The 18,186-nt window shown below is 37.1% G+C and overlaps 1 protein-coding gene and 1 long non-coding RNA gene across 2 annotated transcripts in view; one reads left to right on the top strand and one right to left on the bottom strand.

The window, feature by feature from the left end:
* Positions 1–18,186, top strand: part of TACR3 (tachykinin receptor 3) — a 36,221-nt gene that overhangs the window by 9,860 nt on the left and 8,175 nt on the right. Inside the window, exons 2-3 of the mRNA XM_005418175.2 lie at positions 3,680–3,868; positions 5,593–5,743. Of these exons, the coding sequence (XP_005418232.1) occupies positions 3,680–3,868; positions 5,593–5,743 (340 nt within the window). The remainder of the gene's footprint in view (positions 1–3,679; positions 3,869–5,592; positions 5,744–18,186) is intronic.
* The window catches only part of LOC102037192, an 85,536-nt gene that overhangs the window by 9,574 nt on the left and 57,776 nt on the right, over positions 1–18,186 (bottom strand). The gene's annotated exons all lie outside the window — the stretch shown is intronic.

An 18,186-nucleotide genomic window follows, 5' to 3' on the forward strand; every position in this document is an offset into this window, starting at 1 on the left:
AGGTCCTGTGCAGGGTCAGGAGTTGGACTCAATGACTCTCATGAGTCGCTTCCAACTCAGCTTATTCTGTAACTCAATGAAGAAGCTCAGACCACTGGAAGGAACTGTGGAGTAGCAGAACATCTGTAAGACAGATGACATTGGAGCACCCAAGAAGTTCTGCTGTTCCCCTCACATGTTGTTTATGGTTGGCTGATTACAGAGAGAAAAACTCTCTGGGAGCTCTCTCCCATACACCTGCAGAGGCAGAAGGGCTTGCCACCAAGCCACACTGCCAAAATGTTCTGGGTTTATACCACATGTACTTACCTTGGAATCTCTGCTATGCTACGGCTGATTTCTGTCATGTCTTTTGCTCTTACATGACCCCCAGTTTCCTTTCTTATTCTCTCCTCTCTCAACACAATTTCTATATGCTGTTATTCTACAATTCTCCTTTCTTGGCTTCTCCTACTAGTTTCTCATTTTTCTCTTTTCATTTCTATTTTTTTCATGCCACAAACTGCTCCGTAGTCTCAGTTCTTTTGCTAGATCCTATATATCTCATCATTCTCCCTTTCACTTTTGGCCTATTCAAACATTTATTTCTACACCATGTTCAGCACCATTCACTGCACAATTCAGACAGTATGTCTACTCTTCCCCCTTGTAACTGGCATTTTTCCATCCTTAATATATGTAAGGATATCATACAGAGCAAAAAAATTAGCCATAATGACAGAGCTACACCATGAAATATGACAGTAGTCAGCCATGGGGAATTGTAATGTTCAGGGGCAATATGCTCATCATACATACCCGTTATCTTAGCCTACTTACCTCACTGATTTTCTGAGCAACACCTAAGCATGGAACCTCTAGCCTGTGCTAGCAGGAGCTTTCATTCCTGCGGGAAGCACCCTTGATGAATGGAGAGAGATCAAAAGCGAGAGCAAACCGAAAATTTAGTGACCGCTACTTCAGATTGAGTCTTAAGGGACAGACAAACTACCCTTAGATACCTGTAATGGCAAGATATGATTTTGTTTGCTGTAAATGTTAAGCAGGAGCATGTGTGCCTCCTTTGCAAATTACAGCTAACAGTGCAGGAAGAACTCTGTTCTTTTCAAGGCTTCTTTTGGCTACAGAGATAACATCCAGATTCTGTTCAAATGTGGAGGTAGTTCTTGACTTTCAATGAAGGTTCATTTCACATTTTCTACTTTAATTACTTGTGGCAATGATGGTTTCCCTAAGAAAATGCTACCAAACACATATGACAAATCTGAGTGAATGTAATAATTGCAGTTATAAAGCAATATCTCACTATGTTAATGAAGCAATTTTGTTTCTAAGAAAAGCCATTTAGAGAACTTACACTTAGAGAACACACTGTAATTGTTAGTGTACCGGCAAAGTAGAATAACTTAGATTTGTTATCAAAGGCTCTGTAACATAGTTGTCAATACTCTCCACTAAATTTATCCACCACAAAGCTACTATTGAGGGAATAGTCAAAGTTCCCCTATTTCCTTTCCGTTTTGCTTGTTAGAATGACTACCTGCTACATATTTGTAATCAATCTTGTGCAATAGCTAGGCTGTTGTCTTATCATTCAAATTTGAACTCTAAAGATAAACAGCATGCTTTTCATTTGATCCTTGGCCTTTGACTTCTTTTACTCAGACAGCCAGTTGTTAAAAGTTCTATCAGTACAGCTGTATGAGTCACTTCACCCAAACAATCCATGTCTTTAAAGGGCAGACAGGGAGATAAAACAACCCAATTTTATCTTAGGCAACAAGAACTACTGTTGGTATCTATTGGGAGTAAGATTAATATAACTGGGAATAAGAATAATGGGAATGTAATAGAAATAGCACATTAAATAATAGCAATGTGCAATCTGAAGAAAAGTAGCAATTTGAAGGAATGATTCCAGGCTAGAAGGAGATGCCTTAAGAGTCTCAGAAGCATGTGAAAATTATTATTTGCTTACAGCTTATCACTTACTACAAGTAAAGACCTGGAAATATTTGGACAGTGCTTGGCAGTCCACACAAAAGCCAGCTCAATTTGAAAGACAGGGCTCATGACTACAAACCTGACTTTACCAAGTGGTACTTACTCTTCACAGGAGAAAGGAACTAGGTAGAAGAGGGCAACAATACAACTGCTGTTCTCAAGAAACTGAAGACACCCAGGACTCAAAACTATTTCATACTATGTAATACCAAATGCACCAGTTTAGCTGAAATAGAAAGCCAAAAGGCATGTGAAAGAGAGGGGAACTAACTGTTACCCTACAGAGAAAAAATATCAAAGTGCAGTAAAAACAAAAAATTAACAAGCTTGAAATTCCAGATATGGAAATAGATGATTCAGAACTGAAGCTGTTTTAGATCACTCCCTGTTTCTGACAGCACTTAGATGTTTTAAGATACTAGGGCAGTTATGTCTACTAGAAAAGGCATAGCACTATTATGACCAATGTTGGATTTATCACATATTTTATAATTAACTATAAACAGAGTTAGCTTTGCTAAAACAAATATCTGTTCTGTAATTACTCATCTGTCAAAGATAAAATTTCCAAAAAAATAAGACTATCTTGAGTGAAATTTGTGTACCACAGCGCATAAATATGGATGCAAAAGATTCTTGCACAAATTCTTATCAGGAACATTATCTTATAAATATTATTGTTATTGTCTCATGGCTAATGTCTATACGTAAAAACCTTGGACAAGTCTGCCAAGAACCTAGATCTGTACGGTAACAATTAAAATATGACTCCATTTACTTGAAATGAGTATGTCTTTCAATTGCAGCAAACACAAGATATTCATCAAAAAATGATTGATACAAATTTTATGTCTCACTTATTCCTTGCATCTGTAACAGAGAACTAAAAACAGAAAACAAGACTTGTTTTTCTATTACTGTCGGTCTAGATGCTTTTTCTCATTACTTTTTTTTCTAAACTTTGACATTGTAATTAATTAAACATTTTGATTCTTTTTTTGCAAGTTCTTCTAAGGTTACCAGCATACCTGAATTGCCAATACAATTATGGGCCAGGACAAAGAATGCTATCCTTCCTGGGAGCATGGGAACTGTGAAGGCAAATGAGATGTTTTCTTGCTTTATCCATCTATTTCCCTTAGTGCTTTTACCAGTTTCTAAACTGGCTCTTCTCTCAGTTCTCGGTATGAATCAGTTGCTCTGGTGATCTTTGGCAGACAATCTGACAGTCTCTCTACTGAAATAAATGCATGTGGCCTTATCAGGTTCCTGTAGCTTTGGGACAGATGACTAACAATCCTGACAGCTTGGCTGTAAAATTTTGTATAAGAAATAAATGTTATATGACCTAGCAGAGTAACAGAGGATCCAGCTGCATTCTGCTTTTCCATCAGGCTGTACAGTAACAGAATGGTCTAACTTTTTTCAAAATAGTTTCTCTACTGATAATACATATGATTAACTGGGTGTCCCATGGCTGCAAAATAATATGCAACAAACCTGCTTCTCCTTTCAGCACTGCCTTCATTGGAGCGGAACCACACAAAGAGCACAGTGACATCAAAACTGCAGGAAGACAAATATCTCCATTTTTTTACCCTAAGCTTTGGCTGATTCTAGATACATGTGAATCTCTGAAGAGTTCTTACACAGAGGTTTTTGCTTTCTTTTACAGATATATGGCCATTATTGATCCCTTGAAACCTAGGCTCTCTGCAACTGCTACCAAGGTGGTCATTGGGAGCATATGGATTTTGGCATTCCCGTTGGCCTTTCCCCAGTGCCTATACTCCATAACCAAGGTGATGCCTGGGAGAACTCTCTGCTATGTAGCATGGCCAGGTGGTCCAAAACAGCATTTTACGTAAGCTTTTGTTCTTTTAAACTTGTGCATGGTGATGTTGAGACTTGCAATGGACTTGGCAAAATCTCTGGCATTGTGCAGATACTCTACATGCAGAATAACTAACAGCTTTGATCACTGAGACATGCAGAGCCAGTTTCCTAAGGATGATAAAGCATTATGTGTGATAAACAGAACAAATTTATTCTCTTCCACATCTGAGTGTGCTTCCTCCTGGGCTGCGCTTTTACTGTCATTGCTGCACATAAGATTGCTACTTCTATACAGACAGAGATGGTCAGAACTGGGAACATAACGTGCAATTCAAAGCAAGCTTCCTCTTTATCCTAACCAGGAAAAAAAGGCTTTCTAGTCTTTCCTTAGAATCATTTAGGTTGGAAAAGACTTCTAAGGTCATCAAGTCCAACCACTGACCCTATACTACCAAGTCCACTAGACCATGTTCCTGAGTGCCACATTTACAGGTTTTCAATAAACCCAGGGATGGTGAATCAATTGATTCTCTGGGCAGCCTGTACCAATGCTTGAGAACCCTTCTCATGAATAAAATTTTCCTAATATTCAGTCTAAACCTTCCCTGGTACAGCCTGAAGCTATTTCTTCTCCTGTAACTAGGGAGAAGAGACAAACATCCACTTCACTACAATCTCCTTTCAGGTAATTGTAGAGAATGAGAAGGTCCTAACCAGTTTTTTTTTCTCTAGATTTCTTCATGGGAGGGCTGGATTTTGCCACTTCATTCTGTTACTTATGTCATATATTAGTCCAGAAGAGAAAACTGGATAACCTGTAACTGGTTCCACTTTCTGAAAGTGATAATATCAGTCAATTAAATTAAATATATCCTATTTGTCCCTCTGGTAGAATTAGGAATAAGTGGCTACTTAGGCATCTGTTCTTTCATGTCAACACTGACATTTAAGAAAAACATTGTGTTCAAGGCTGAAAGTCTGTGTAACTATCTGGAATCAATTTTGACCTTTTGCTCTTTTTGAGGCAGGTGAAAGACGTCCTAGTCACATATAATTTTTACCACTTTAGAAGCCATTCACAGACATTTCTCTTTAGGGCAGGAAGGTCACTCTCAGTGACAGTTGGGGATCCTTCATTTACCATTCACTAGGATTTCATCTGAAGTTGACATTTAACCAGGAACTAGCAGGAGGCAAAAGAAATGATCCTTGTTTTCCCAGTGCTGACATCAGCAGTGGTGACTGCATTGCACACAGGCTGCAGATTTGTGTTGTCTGTGTGCAACAGATCTGCCATATGAAGAACGGTGTGTGATCTTATCAGGGACTCTTATCAGGGTTTTTGCATCAATATATCACTAAAATACTTATTTTCCTCTTTAATTTATGGTCCAGACTAGAGCTCCAAATGCCTAGCTTTCCCTCATGATACTTGGCTGTGCAATTAAATCAACTCAGCTAGTTATGGACAAACCCACCTTATTTTGCAGTCACTAATCACAATAACTATAGAGTCACTTATAATATACTAGTGCAGGCTCAGCATTAGACACCCCACAAAGCACATGCATTAAAATGTACATAAATTTGCAGTGCAATTCAACTTTCAAAAAGACAGTGAAAACACCAAGGACTAGCCAGTTAATATAAAACATGCTTTGTGCTAAAATAGAAGTCTTGACTTGTAGCAGCCCATTCCATTGGTATAGCTCCTCTGAAGGCACTTACTATCTTAATATCTTTTCATTGCAGGTATCATGTTATTGTGATTGTGCTGGTCTACTGCTTCCCACTGCTTGTCATGGGCATCACTTATTCCATGGTGGGAATTACCCTCTGGGGAGGAGAAATACCAGGCGACACATCCAACAAATATCATGAGCAGCTCAAAGCTAAGAGAAAGGTACTGTTCCAGTAAACCCCACTAAGCGAATACTTCTAAAATCATCTGCAATTGTGTTGCAACATATCACAGTAAATTCTTTCAGAAACACCAAATCACTTGAAATAGCAGTAATAAGAGATCAGCTTCAATACAAAACTTGATTAAGTTTGACAAGTTGTCTTCTCTGTTCACTGGCTGTTCTTTTCATAACATTAATGTTTGTCATTAAATAAAGGAAACATTTGGGTTTTAACTTCTTACTCCACATGTAGCAGCACACACTGTGTCTACTATGTGGAAGCTAAGGCAAAAAAGTTTAGCCTTCAGAGAGTTAAGATACTGACTTTTGAACACTGGGCTAGCAAACCATTAGCTCTTGTTAGGTAAGATTCTCATCCTACTGAAACAAAAGTGAATCTTGCTGTAGCTCTCAGGGGATTAAGGTCTATGCATATTTGAGATAAGCACCGATCAGCTTGCAATAAATAAATTAGATTTTTAAACAATTTTTTTTGTGAGAAATGCAGACAAGTTTTCCCAGATATTTTCTTTCAATCCCTTTCACTGTAGGTATTGCTTAAACTAACTAGACTTGAGATTGCTTATGAACTGAGTATTTTACTATCTCCAGTTCAGTTTTCCTAATGTTGCTGTACAATGAAGGTTTCTTTCCTACAACATTCTTTTTCTTAACCTAACTTTTCTTATGTAGTAAGGCAGCCTTCTACATTTTTATTTCTGACACAGTTTTTTATGCTAAAATGTATTTAACCTTTCAGACTTGAAAAAATGGTACCCTAATACAAACTTCTAATTCACAATGATGAACACATTTTCAGTTGCTCAGTTTGCTTCCTGATGCTGTGAGTATGTTTGAACAGTGGCATACGCTACTGAGCTGCAGCAACAGCAGAGTGGGACATATTGAGTCCTCAGAGAACACGAGATCTCCTGCAAATTCTGGAGAACACTTTCATTTCTTTCAGGACACTGCAGAAATCACTTTCTGTAACAGACACATCTTGCAAAAGCAAATGTGGAAGGGAAGTTATTAAATTATTGCAGAACCAGGACATGCCAGAACTTCAGGACCTGTTATCATAATGACTAAGTAAAATAATCATCTTGTGACATAGAAACTAGAGGTCTCTGAAGACCAAATCTGGCTTTTACTATATGAAACAGAGAGCCCAATTAAATCCCTTGAATACTTTAAAAACAGCACCTGTTAAGAATTCTAAATATATACAAGAGACAAGGAAAAGCATCCCTAATTAAAGGATTTTAAATGTGAGAGTACAGAGATGCATACCTTCAGGACATGCAACAAGGGAATTAAATTATGTGCAGATATATTATAACTGCATCAGTGACTTTATGGCTAGAGCTCCATGACAGCACTTTAGCTACACTGCTGTGCTCTCCAACAGGATTTATGAAACAACTGGTATTTGGAAAGATGAATCATAATTGGTTATTCATGGAGAGGAACTAACAGACTGGAATCCAAATAAAGCCATAACTCAGCCTGCCTCTCATAAATGGCCTGCCTCTCATAACAGAGCTAGTGCTTTGCCTTTTCCAGGCAAAGAAATAATCTGTTTCTCTTGCTATTTAGTATATAGATATCAAGACATATGGAAAATCTATGCACTTATAATGAAGGAGAAATATAAAATAGCTGACTATGTTTCATATCAGGCAATGTTACAGCACAAAGATGTCTGATTAGGGTTGTTTGAAATGGTATTTAATATTAAGAAGGTAGTGAACAGTTCATGCAAGACCTTTAAAAGAAACAATGTTTGCCAGCAAAACATTTGAAGCTTGACAAAGTTGTTAGTAGTTCAACAGATAGTCTCATCCCTCCATATATATGATTGGGCAATACACTCCTGAATCCTCCTGAAAGCATCATTAAGGGATGAAGGATTCAAAGAATTTCACACTGCACACTGTAGGCTGGACAACACAAAGTCGTGCTTAGTATCGGTAATATCAAAGACCAAATATTTAGAAATTCCAGACTGGATGAAACTACAAAACCCTTTTTTTTTCTTGACACACAGCTCAAATATCTCAGGGACTGTCCCACTTAAATCTGCCTGGTATCAGTCTTTTGAACTTCTGAACATTTGCTCCAGGCGGGGACTTTGCAGCCATTATCCCTTCTTCTTAAAGCTCCTGGCATGAGACTGACTAATGTCCAGCTGAACATCATCTGTTCTCCTGCAATTCCGATTTTCATAATATGGAATTATAGTCTCAATGGTGTCACACATAACAAGTTTGTACAAGTGTCTCATAATATTACTATAAGATTTGCCAGGCCAAAATGTTCTTTATATGCACTGCAAATCCTTGCTCTCAGATGTTGTCTCCACATCCTGCTTTTGCTATCTAAAAAGTTCCAATCATTCTTTCAGCTTTACTTAAACCATAAGAGGGAATAATTATGTACTGCAAGTAAAATCAGTTAGTATTGTTTTTATCAAGAGGTACAATTCTGATACAACAGTTTGCTGAACAAAGAACATTTATCTCATCAGAAGATGCTATTGCCTGGCCACAATGGGAAGAATACAGAGCAGCAGAAAATGCTCTCCTTAACTTTTGTATTTCCTTTACTGTTCCTTTTACTTATGACTGTTACTTTGTGATAGTATGTCACCAGGCATATTTTTCAGTAATTTTCATTCCCACACTTATACTTCTGTATTTTCTGCTTCTCCTAACACAGCTTGAGGTGTCATCTCAATTTATTTTAGCAATGAACATTGATTAAAAGACTCATTGTTTCAATATATTTCTTTTTCTCAACTTTGAATATAAAATGAGAAAAAAAGTCCCATATGTTTGCTTCTCACAGCCTCTGTGAGGACTCCTGTATGAACACTTCACACATATTTCTCTGATTTGTTCTTTTTTTCTTTCCCCTCCTTTTCATAGATTTACAGAAAGTCCAAGGAAGGGCAGCTAAAAATGATCAAAGGACTTATGAAGTGATTAAAATGGCCTGCACTTTTTAGTTTGGAGATGAGGAGGCCAAGGGACAAGATGTCAGCATTTAGAGAAACATAAAGGTAGTGGATAAAGTGACTGAAGAACTGTTGGTCACCAAATCCTGAAATGCAAGAACTAATAGGAGAGGAGCACAAGGCTGGTAGAAGAGAGAGCACTTTAAGAAAGAGTAACTTAAAAGTCAGTAAAGGGCATCTGAGAGGTTCTCCTGCCAGATGCTTATGATCTCACAGATTTCATAAAGGTTTTAGAAAAATTAACCAGCAATAAATTCATAAATCATAGAGTTGGAAAAGGTTGGAAAAGACATCCAAGATCAATGAGTCCAACCTCTGACCGGTCTCCACTGTCAACCAGACCACAACACTAAGTGCCATGTCCATTCATTTCTTGAACACTTTCAGATGTAGTGACTTCACCACATCCCTGGGCAGCCTTTTCCAATGACTGACAACCCTTTCAATGAAGAAATCCTTTCTGATGTCCAAAATTTCAGCCTAATGTCCAAGTAGATACTGAAAGGATGAATCAGAGATGCACTCCTCTTTAATACAATCCTGGGTGCTGGGACAGTATCAGGAAAATAGAAGATGGAAAATTGCCAGGTTCATGGGGTAAACAGCACCTTCTACTGCCTCTGAGACAGAACCATAGGATAGATGGGCAGCTGTCTGATTCAGAAGGAACTGTGCTATGTCTTTATGCTCCTGTTTTTACATAGCAGTGTAGCCATAAAAATACTCCTGACTTCTCACTCGCTTTCAGTGCCCCTAAAAATGCAGGTTTTCCTTTTCTTTTTCCTTCATCACGTATGAATAAATTACATGAAAACACATTAATATGTATTTTATACCACACTTCACAAAGAAAAGCACTAGTTAGAAATAATGATACTTTTGCTGGCATTAAAAGGTAGCCAAACAGGTCAGACCAGAAAAAAAGAAGATTAATTGTTTCTCTATGGAGTAATTTATTGTGGAGAAAAGGCAGGAAAAAAGAGAAAAGGAAAAAAAACCAAGAAGTCAAAGCCTAAAACATCACAGTACGGCATCAAAACTCTTGAAATACTGAATTAATTATGGACTGACAGATTTGAAAAAACAAGACTCTACTCATAATATAAAGCTTATTCAAAATAAATAGGTGATGAAATATTACACTATGAACTCACAGATCAGATGATAGCCAATAATTAACTCTAAAATCAGAGATCCTTCTAGTTAACAAGCAACCACTGAGCCTAGACAGACAGACTAGGGTTAGATATTGTTCCATTCTTAAAACCTTTCATGAAAGTTTGCATCCAGCCCTGTGAAACAAAATGTTTTCATACTCTGGGTCTAAGGGTTTGTCTTGCATGTGACTTCCTACACCATCTTGAAACCTCACTTTTATCCTACATATTTGTTCAGACTTCTTCAAGGTTGGAAAGTAATTGCTTCCTCATGGGACTGCATAAAGACATGTTTAAAATCTTCAGTCAGTCATTTAAAACTAGTTATTTAAGCAACCCATCTTCTGGCTTATCCCAGCACTGCAATCTCCACTACCTTATACTTATATGCCATTTTCAAAATGACATAGGGAATAGAAGTTTAATGCAGCAGAAAGTAAATATAACTTGATTATCCTAAATTCAATTAAATCCCCCTCTGCAGTCAACTACTCTACACAAATTTGTACTACAGATTTCAAGGGAAAGCCCAGTCTTGACAGCTGATACCCTTATATACACTGAAACATCACCTGTGACTAGTTTTTAAAAATCAGATAGTAAGAAACACAATTTTATGGTCTTTTTTCAGGTAATGGTTTACCAAGGCTGCACATATGTCAAAATATTCACTAGACATGTTTAGGTGTGCAAAGAGAAGCAAATCCTAGAACACCCTGTATGTACAGTGAAGGCATCTTCACCCTACATACAGTCTAGGACTACAGATCACCCAAACTTGCCATGCAACAGCAGTCTGCTGAAGAGAACTTGGTGCCTTCCTCATCATTTATTTATTCATGGGACATGAGTGTTTCCACCTAGAAGATTTGTTTGTGCTTGTGCACCCAGGCAGGAATGACTGCCATGGTGGTGTCAGACACACGTCTTCCCTTTAGCTGATCTTACATTACTGGAAGTGATACATCAAACAACCTACCCATCCTGTTGTGGGGTAATGAGGTGCAGATGCTCAGTTTGCTAGGAATACTGTGCATCTCCTGCCAAAAATAGGGGTCTGTATAATTTTTTGGTACATCGATACATATCTTCTGTAAATGCATCTTCTCTTTGACTTTGCAGAGAGTGGCAATGAAAACAAAGTACAAAACAGACTAAATAAATACTAGAAGAGAGCTAACATAGAAGATTAAGCTGGAGAAATAAACACTATTTTAAGAAGAGGTGATCTCACTGATCTAACAGTCATAGCACTATGGCTTATATTGTAACGTGTGGGTGGCTGTATGGCTTGACTAGCTGAAATTTCATACAGCTACAGTTAAATTATCATTTATCCAAAATGCTGATGCACTGTGAGCACCTTGCTGGCCAAAGCTCTATCATTACTGAAAGTCACAGGTGTACTTGAGTGCAGCCACATTGACAAATTTAGCAATCATTGTTCAGCACATGCAAAAAGAAAAAAGGCTTAGTAATATGAGGTTGAAGAAACACTTGCCCCAGCTAGCACCACTTCTGGGCACTCCACTGCTCTGTTATCAGCCAACAATCAATAGAAACAGAGATGCTTTTTAAAGACTGCAGTCCTTACATAGAAATGTCCCTGATTAATTCCTCAGGCAACTGAAGGTGTAACAAAAATACCAAAGTGGCAGCTTATGCTCATACACTGTGTTTCCCCTAAGCAAAATACAAAGTGACCAAAAAGTTTCTGAAGTGATTAGTCTGAGTTTATGATTTCCTACTTTTAAGTTAGTCTCCTCTGAGGTTATAATCACGCAGTCATATATCTCAGATTTTGTGAAGCTACTCTCAAAATTAAATATTTTTGAAGATTTTCATATCAATGAGTCATAGAAAGTTTTGTGTTTGACAATGGCACATTTCTTACTTAACATAAGGAAAAAGAAAACAGGAAGAAGGAATTCTCAGATGGTTTTAAAGGCTCTTCAGAAAACAAACTCATCCCTTGTTTGCCAGACACTGGAAGATGTCGAACTGTGCTGTCCAGTGCTTTCTCCACTTATTCACTGAGTGTCAGTTTGTGTCTTTCAACAGTAAAACATTTAATGAAAACAGAACAGGAACCAGCCCTCAGACCTGTCACCACAAACAACTCTTTGAGAATTCCTTTGATATCATCTTAAACCTCCATCTTGTAAAAATCTCATGAACCATAGAGTTAAGTTTTCCAGGCTAAATTTCTTTATAGACAGGTCTATGCCATTATTTTCAGTTAGCTTAATTAATTACTTAACATCCCTCACTGGTGTCATGTTTACAGATGTTTTTATGTCAATTTCTTCTCTCAGTCTTTGTTTACATTTGTTACATAAATGAAACTAGTGCTTCTTTTATATAACATCTTTATGCAACAAGTGACCACAACCAGACAAGGAATGCCAGCAATGTAGTGTCACCATGGTCGTGCACAGGGGTAACTCCCTGTTCTCTATTGAGAATGCCTCATCTGGAACATCCCAATATTTCATTTTTTTCCTTTCATGAAATGGATGACGTGGTCTTGCTATAATGAGCCAATAACATCTGTCTCCTCCTCTTTTGTTCACAACAGGCAAACAAATTCACAGCAGATAATTTTATTAGTCCTTAATTGAGCAAATCCCAGAATTTTGCTGAGTATGATCATACCTGTGGAAGTACAATGTAAAACAACCCATCAAAACTAGCACAGTACCAGTCCAGCAGTTCCTAGCTGCTCTGTGATATCTGTCACTGCCACCACCCCACCTAGGGACACAATCACTATTGGTACAATACAAAGTATATGACCAGCACCGTGACTTCTGCTCCCACAGCTCTTCCACATCTCAGTTCCTTCTCACTTCTGCAGCAGCACAGTTGCTCAGAAGTGTCTTGTCATCAAACTTACCTGGCATGCCTTTATTTTGCTGCACAAAACTCCTAATATATTAAATTAGGTAGATCTCAAGATTGATACTTAGAGAATATATCCTGGATTAGAGAGAGAGTAGTATGAAATACATTCAATAATTATTTTTTTTCTCTCAACTACCTTTACAGCGGAAAATGTTTCCCAAATCATGCTCAGTAGTGAAATGTAACAGGTAGAATTACTTACAAACATTAATAACTAAAGATAGGTTTCCTCTCATTCTGCTTCAGGGCACCTCTCACTATGATATCCTTAACTCTTGACTATTCACAGGAAGTATGAAATAGCCTTCTTAATATGGTAATTAAGATAATGAAGCTAAGCCTGACTTCACAAAGTACTACATATGCCTAAAATTGGGTTTGTAACCATGTAGATGGACTAAGTTATGCAAGGAGATATGACATGCTTCCTACAGACCACAGATGCTTACCCTGCCTGCTGCCCTTCTCCATGGTTCTGCAGGTGTGAGCCAGGACTGGCCATTAAGAAGGTTATTGGACCCGACTGCAGATGTTAGTGTTCCATTAACATTTTGAGCAGTTGTTCCATAATCGTAAAGATAAATACCCTGGCGGACTCACCAGATTGCTATTAACACTAAAGTCAAAGTCTCTATTTGCAAGTAATTGCTATTGCAGTCAAAAGTTTGCAAAATAGGACTTTTTTTTTAAGCTTATTTTCTCTAAGTTTAAGAAAAACTTGAAAAGGGTAATGAAAGTCAGAATATCACATGAGTATCCTTCTGGTGAAAATACTAGCAGAATAAGATACCTGTTACTATTTTGATCAGTAATATATTCCCATAGCTATCAAAAATCTCCACAAGAATACAGAATACTAACATGAAAGTCTGATTTAGGCTTTTCATTTACAATTAAGTTCTTGCACAGTCATCACATTAATTACAATGTATGACCCCCTCCCTAAACATATACACACAAAGAGGCACCTTTTTTTTTCCATTAGGATGAGGCAGAACAACCAATAATCTTTGGTTTTAAGTTTTAAAAAGTTCTGTAAACTCTTTCTATTACCAAGTATATGGACTGAAAACCCACTGAAAATGTAGGGAATGAGCAAAGTAATTATTAATGTTGTGAATCACAATTTCTATTTCACAGTCTCACTCTTCAAATGCTTAGAAATTGCCTAGGGAAAAATTGGGGCATGAGGTACAGGGGAATTACTGTCATTGCATGTTAAACACGAAATATTTTTTACAGTGCTATTTGATGGTCTTAGAACTTCAGAAGAAAGGATTCACCTGTTCTCCTTTTCAAGATTTTTTTTCCTAGCAATTTGTTCTCTTTTTAATGATCTGCCCATAACTTTGAACAAGATTTCCTACTGAGGTAGAAATAAAGTCAGACGCCCTCCTGATTATTCTCTGAATGTGACTGACACAGTGAAATATAACAAATTATTGGAATTATTGCTCTTCTCTGCTCTCTATCTCCAAATAGCTACAGAACACTCAGCAGCAGTACCAGCTTCCATTCATTGACTCAAGGTCCTAAAACTCAGCTATCACCTGTGAACAAACACATCTTTCCACGCCCATCGTCCATGCTTCAAGCAGCAATCACAGAGAAGTAAAAGCAGCGTAAATACTAAAAATGGCTTTATACTGTGCATAAGCCTTGCCAGTTTACATATTTACTGACAAAGTTTTCTGGTCAATACTTTTTTATAGAACAGCTGGCAACATCTCCAGGTCAGGGGCAGATTTAAGAGACTGGTTCTGCATGGTCAATGATTAGGCTCAGAACTGTGCACTTACAGTTGCTGTGATGTTTCTCCTTATTTTTTTTTATATTTTCCATCACTATTGGCAGAAAATTTACGTAAACTGTAAAGTCTAGGCACAGTCCTAGGGCAAAAATTTCTGCTTACTAGTGCCTCATATATTTAAGAATGGAAGTAACACTAGGTTAACAGACAAAAAAATTTCAACAATGCTTCACTCCAATGTCAGTGAGCTCAGTGTGTTTCAAATGCATTGCTGAATTCAACTATACATGTTTGTTAATAATAAAACCAAGATACCTATGAGAAAGAGAAATGAAAGCCAAGTATCTCTTTTTCAACATTCAGATTTTCAACATGGAGATTATGATCTTCATGTTTGAAATAATGGAATTGGGTTTTTTAAGATAGACTTAACTTCTTCTGTGCAGTTCTCCCCAAGTTCAAGTTTGGGACCTGACCCTCCAGACCAATAACCTTAAAATCCCACATTCAGGACAAAGTGTGTTCTTCAAGTTATATGTAAATTTTTCACCGGCATATAAACAAACCTTGGAAACTTCAAAAGGTCTTTTGTTGTATCAGCTAATCTGCAAAGTTATCCATTACATATGCTAAATTATGATCACATGAATATTCCTGTGTGTCCATGGGTGCATAAAAACACATTTGTCTATATATATATATACACACACACACACAGAGTGCATAAGAAGCCACTTCCTCATCAAATCCCTATAGGGAAGTCATGAACAAATTAATTTTAGCATGAGTTTTCAGTCTGCTGAGCTTTCCAGAACACTGCCAAGCATCTGTGTGGTGGAAAGCCCAGGAAATCTGATGCAGATCATTCATTTTGGAGGACTACAGAGGCAAGACCTGTATATTCAGCAGAACAGAACTGCAGTTCCAGTATTACACCCACACACTTTGGCATTCATTACGGGATGCTCTTCATGTCAAAACAAAACGTAACTTCAGCACAGGTTTTTCTGAGTTAAAGCAGAAATCTACACACCTCCACACAGAGGGGTGTCTATGTTACGTCTATTAATGCCTTCTCCTAACAAATCTAATCCTTCAACTGAAGAATATCATTCTTTAGAATTAATAATTCTGTAGTGCAACCTATTCAAAGCACCTTTATTTCATTACTCATTTTCTGGGGTGGATAGAAGTAATTTATTTCCCCAGGTTTTAAAGCAGGTTTCCTAGGAAACAGTTTCAGCCACCCTGGCATGGGTCAGCTTATACTTTATTCCACAAATTGGGATACCACAGGATTATCAAACCAGTGCAATAATGACCAATGTGTTGACCACTATGGCCAAGCCATCTGGATACTTTAATACTTGAAGGAATGCTTGCCTGTACAAAAATAAATGCTTGTCAAGATAATGACACTCCTGATACTTTTCATCAATAATTGACCAGAGCACGAACCACTTTTTATTGACCAAGTATTTCCAAAATATTCTGTATGGGAGTTACAAGTCTACTTCTCCTAATAAATTCACAACCTTGTACAGTCATTTGAAGAATGACAAAAATAAACTAGGTGCATGAAATTCAAAACATAAACCTCAACATCACTGACAATACCAGTTTCATTTGAAGTCAATTTAAATGAAAATGGACTGGGGAACAACATTAAATTTTTTTACCCTTTTTTTTTTCTCAGGTGGTAATAAAAGTTTTTTCTTCAGACTTTGAAAGAGAAGATACTATTACCACTGCAAATGCATAATTAGGATGGCAACTAAAAAATAGCTTTAACTGTGTTTTTCTCTAACAGAATTTTGCCATGCAATTTAAATAAGTACAGTCCAGGAATAATTCACAGTTATTTTCTCATCAACAGCAAAGAGGTTTTTCAAACTATGTAGGAAACAATCTGCATTACTTCTCATTATTTTCTTGTGCCAAAATTCTAGAGAAATATGGTAAACATTCAAATGGTTTCTAATTATATAAATTACTTATTTAATTCCCCTAGGTGAATAAGGTGGAAATAAAACAATTCAAACAGTAGTCTTTCCATATTAAATAAGAGTCTGTGCTCCTATTCTGAAGATAACAAAAGATAACATTTCATTTTAGGTTCAGGAGGACAGGTTTCATTACAAGGAGGTCACATAAAGTAAAACACAAGTAGGATGGTATGCAACTTTTGCATAATTCATTGGCATAATTCATCATAGCATTAGTTGGTTATTGCAGTGTCCAACACATAAGAATAATTTTCAAAAGAGAACATTCACTAGTACCATTCCTTCAGAAGTCTTTCATGGAAAATTAATTTAAACATTGAGCCTACAATGAGGATTAAGGGTTCCAGAACACTTTCAGAATTGTGTCAAAGTGGACTTCAGAATTAACTACCCCTATTAGCAAAAAAAAAAAAAAAAAAAAAAAAAAAAAAAAAAAAAAAAAAAAAAAAAAAAAAAAAAAAGATTGTTTTATTTCCCCCCACACCAAATCGCATATTTGGTTGGAGGCATGGAAATTAATTCTGCCCCATCATTCACTCCCAGTAAAGAAGGAAAGTATTGTAAAATAAGTGGTGGTATGAATCTTAAGCACAAAAGCACTCGATCAGCTTTTCCACGAACTAGATCTCAGGTGGATAATCATGCCAAATAATGCCAATCCCACAACAACCACTCAGAGTCATTTTCTAAAGAACATAAACTTCTTAGGCCACTCAATGCTCAAGACCAAGACGATACAAGGCCACCTACCTTTACTTGCTGTCTAGCTTACAGAAAACTCTCTTAGGTTGAGTAGTAGACATTAGCATATTGCCTAACACCCAACAATCTCTTGTGAGATATCTTTATTCTTAGATAAAGTAACAAAACTTGTGGAAACTTTTCCTCCTTGCCCCCAGTCAGATGCATGTAAAATCACACATTCTCAAGGAAAATAAAACTCTGAGCAAAATATTTACCTCTTCTTTGCAATGAAACAAATATTTCTTGACGTGCTGAGAGAAACCCAAAATAACTGTCAAACCTGTGTTCTATGAAGCTTTGGGGGAAAATAATTTAAACCAGCAGTAGCTAAGACCATTCATAAAAAATGCCAGAATTGCTTTGGTTTGAGGGGAGTCCCACATTGGGGAATTTGGAAGAAAGCAAACTAATTAAAAACTACTTCACTCTAGACAAGAATATATTTTCAAACTTTTGAGCTTAACTAAGAAGTAAAGGGTTATGAATTCTGTTTGCAACAAGGGATTGTGCAAATTGAAATTAAAAGCAGTTTCTTTATTTCAAGTAACTGAGAAAAACAGATGGAAAACATAAGTCAGAAGACTAAAAGTATCTGGAGCACTGGAATTGGCAAATACGTTATCTGGCTGAAAGACTTCCAAGCGTTCTCATACTTTCTCGTCCTTCAACTATTGATAATCCATCCTTTCCCATGGGCTGAAAGAATACAGAAAATCCCTGAGTCAAAGCACTTGGTACCTCAGAAGTCAGCTCCATCTCTGCACTATTGCCAGCAGAATTACCCTTGAATCCTAACTTGCTTGCAGAAGACAGATAGTTTACTCCAAATAAGCATCACGGAGAAACAAAGGCATATTGGTGT

This window comes from Geospiza fortis, unplaced genomic scaffold (genome assembly GCF_000277835.1).
Source record: "Geospiza fortis unplaced genomic scaffold, GeoFor_1.0 scaffold11, whole genome shotgun sequence".
Lineage (NCBI taxonomy): Eukaryota > Metazoa > Chordata > Aves > Passeriformes > Thraupidae > Geospiza > Geospiza fortis.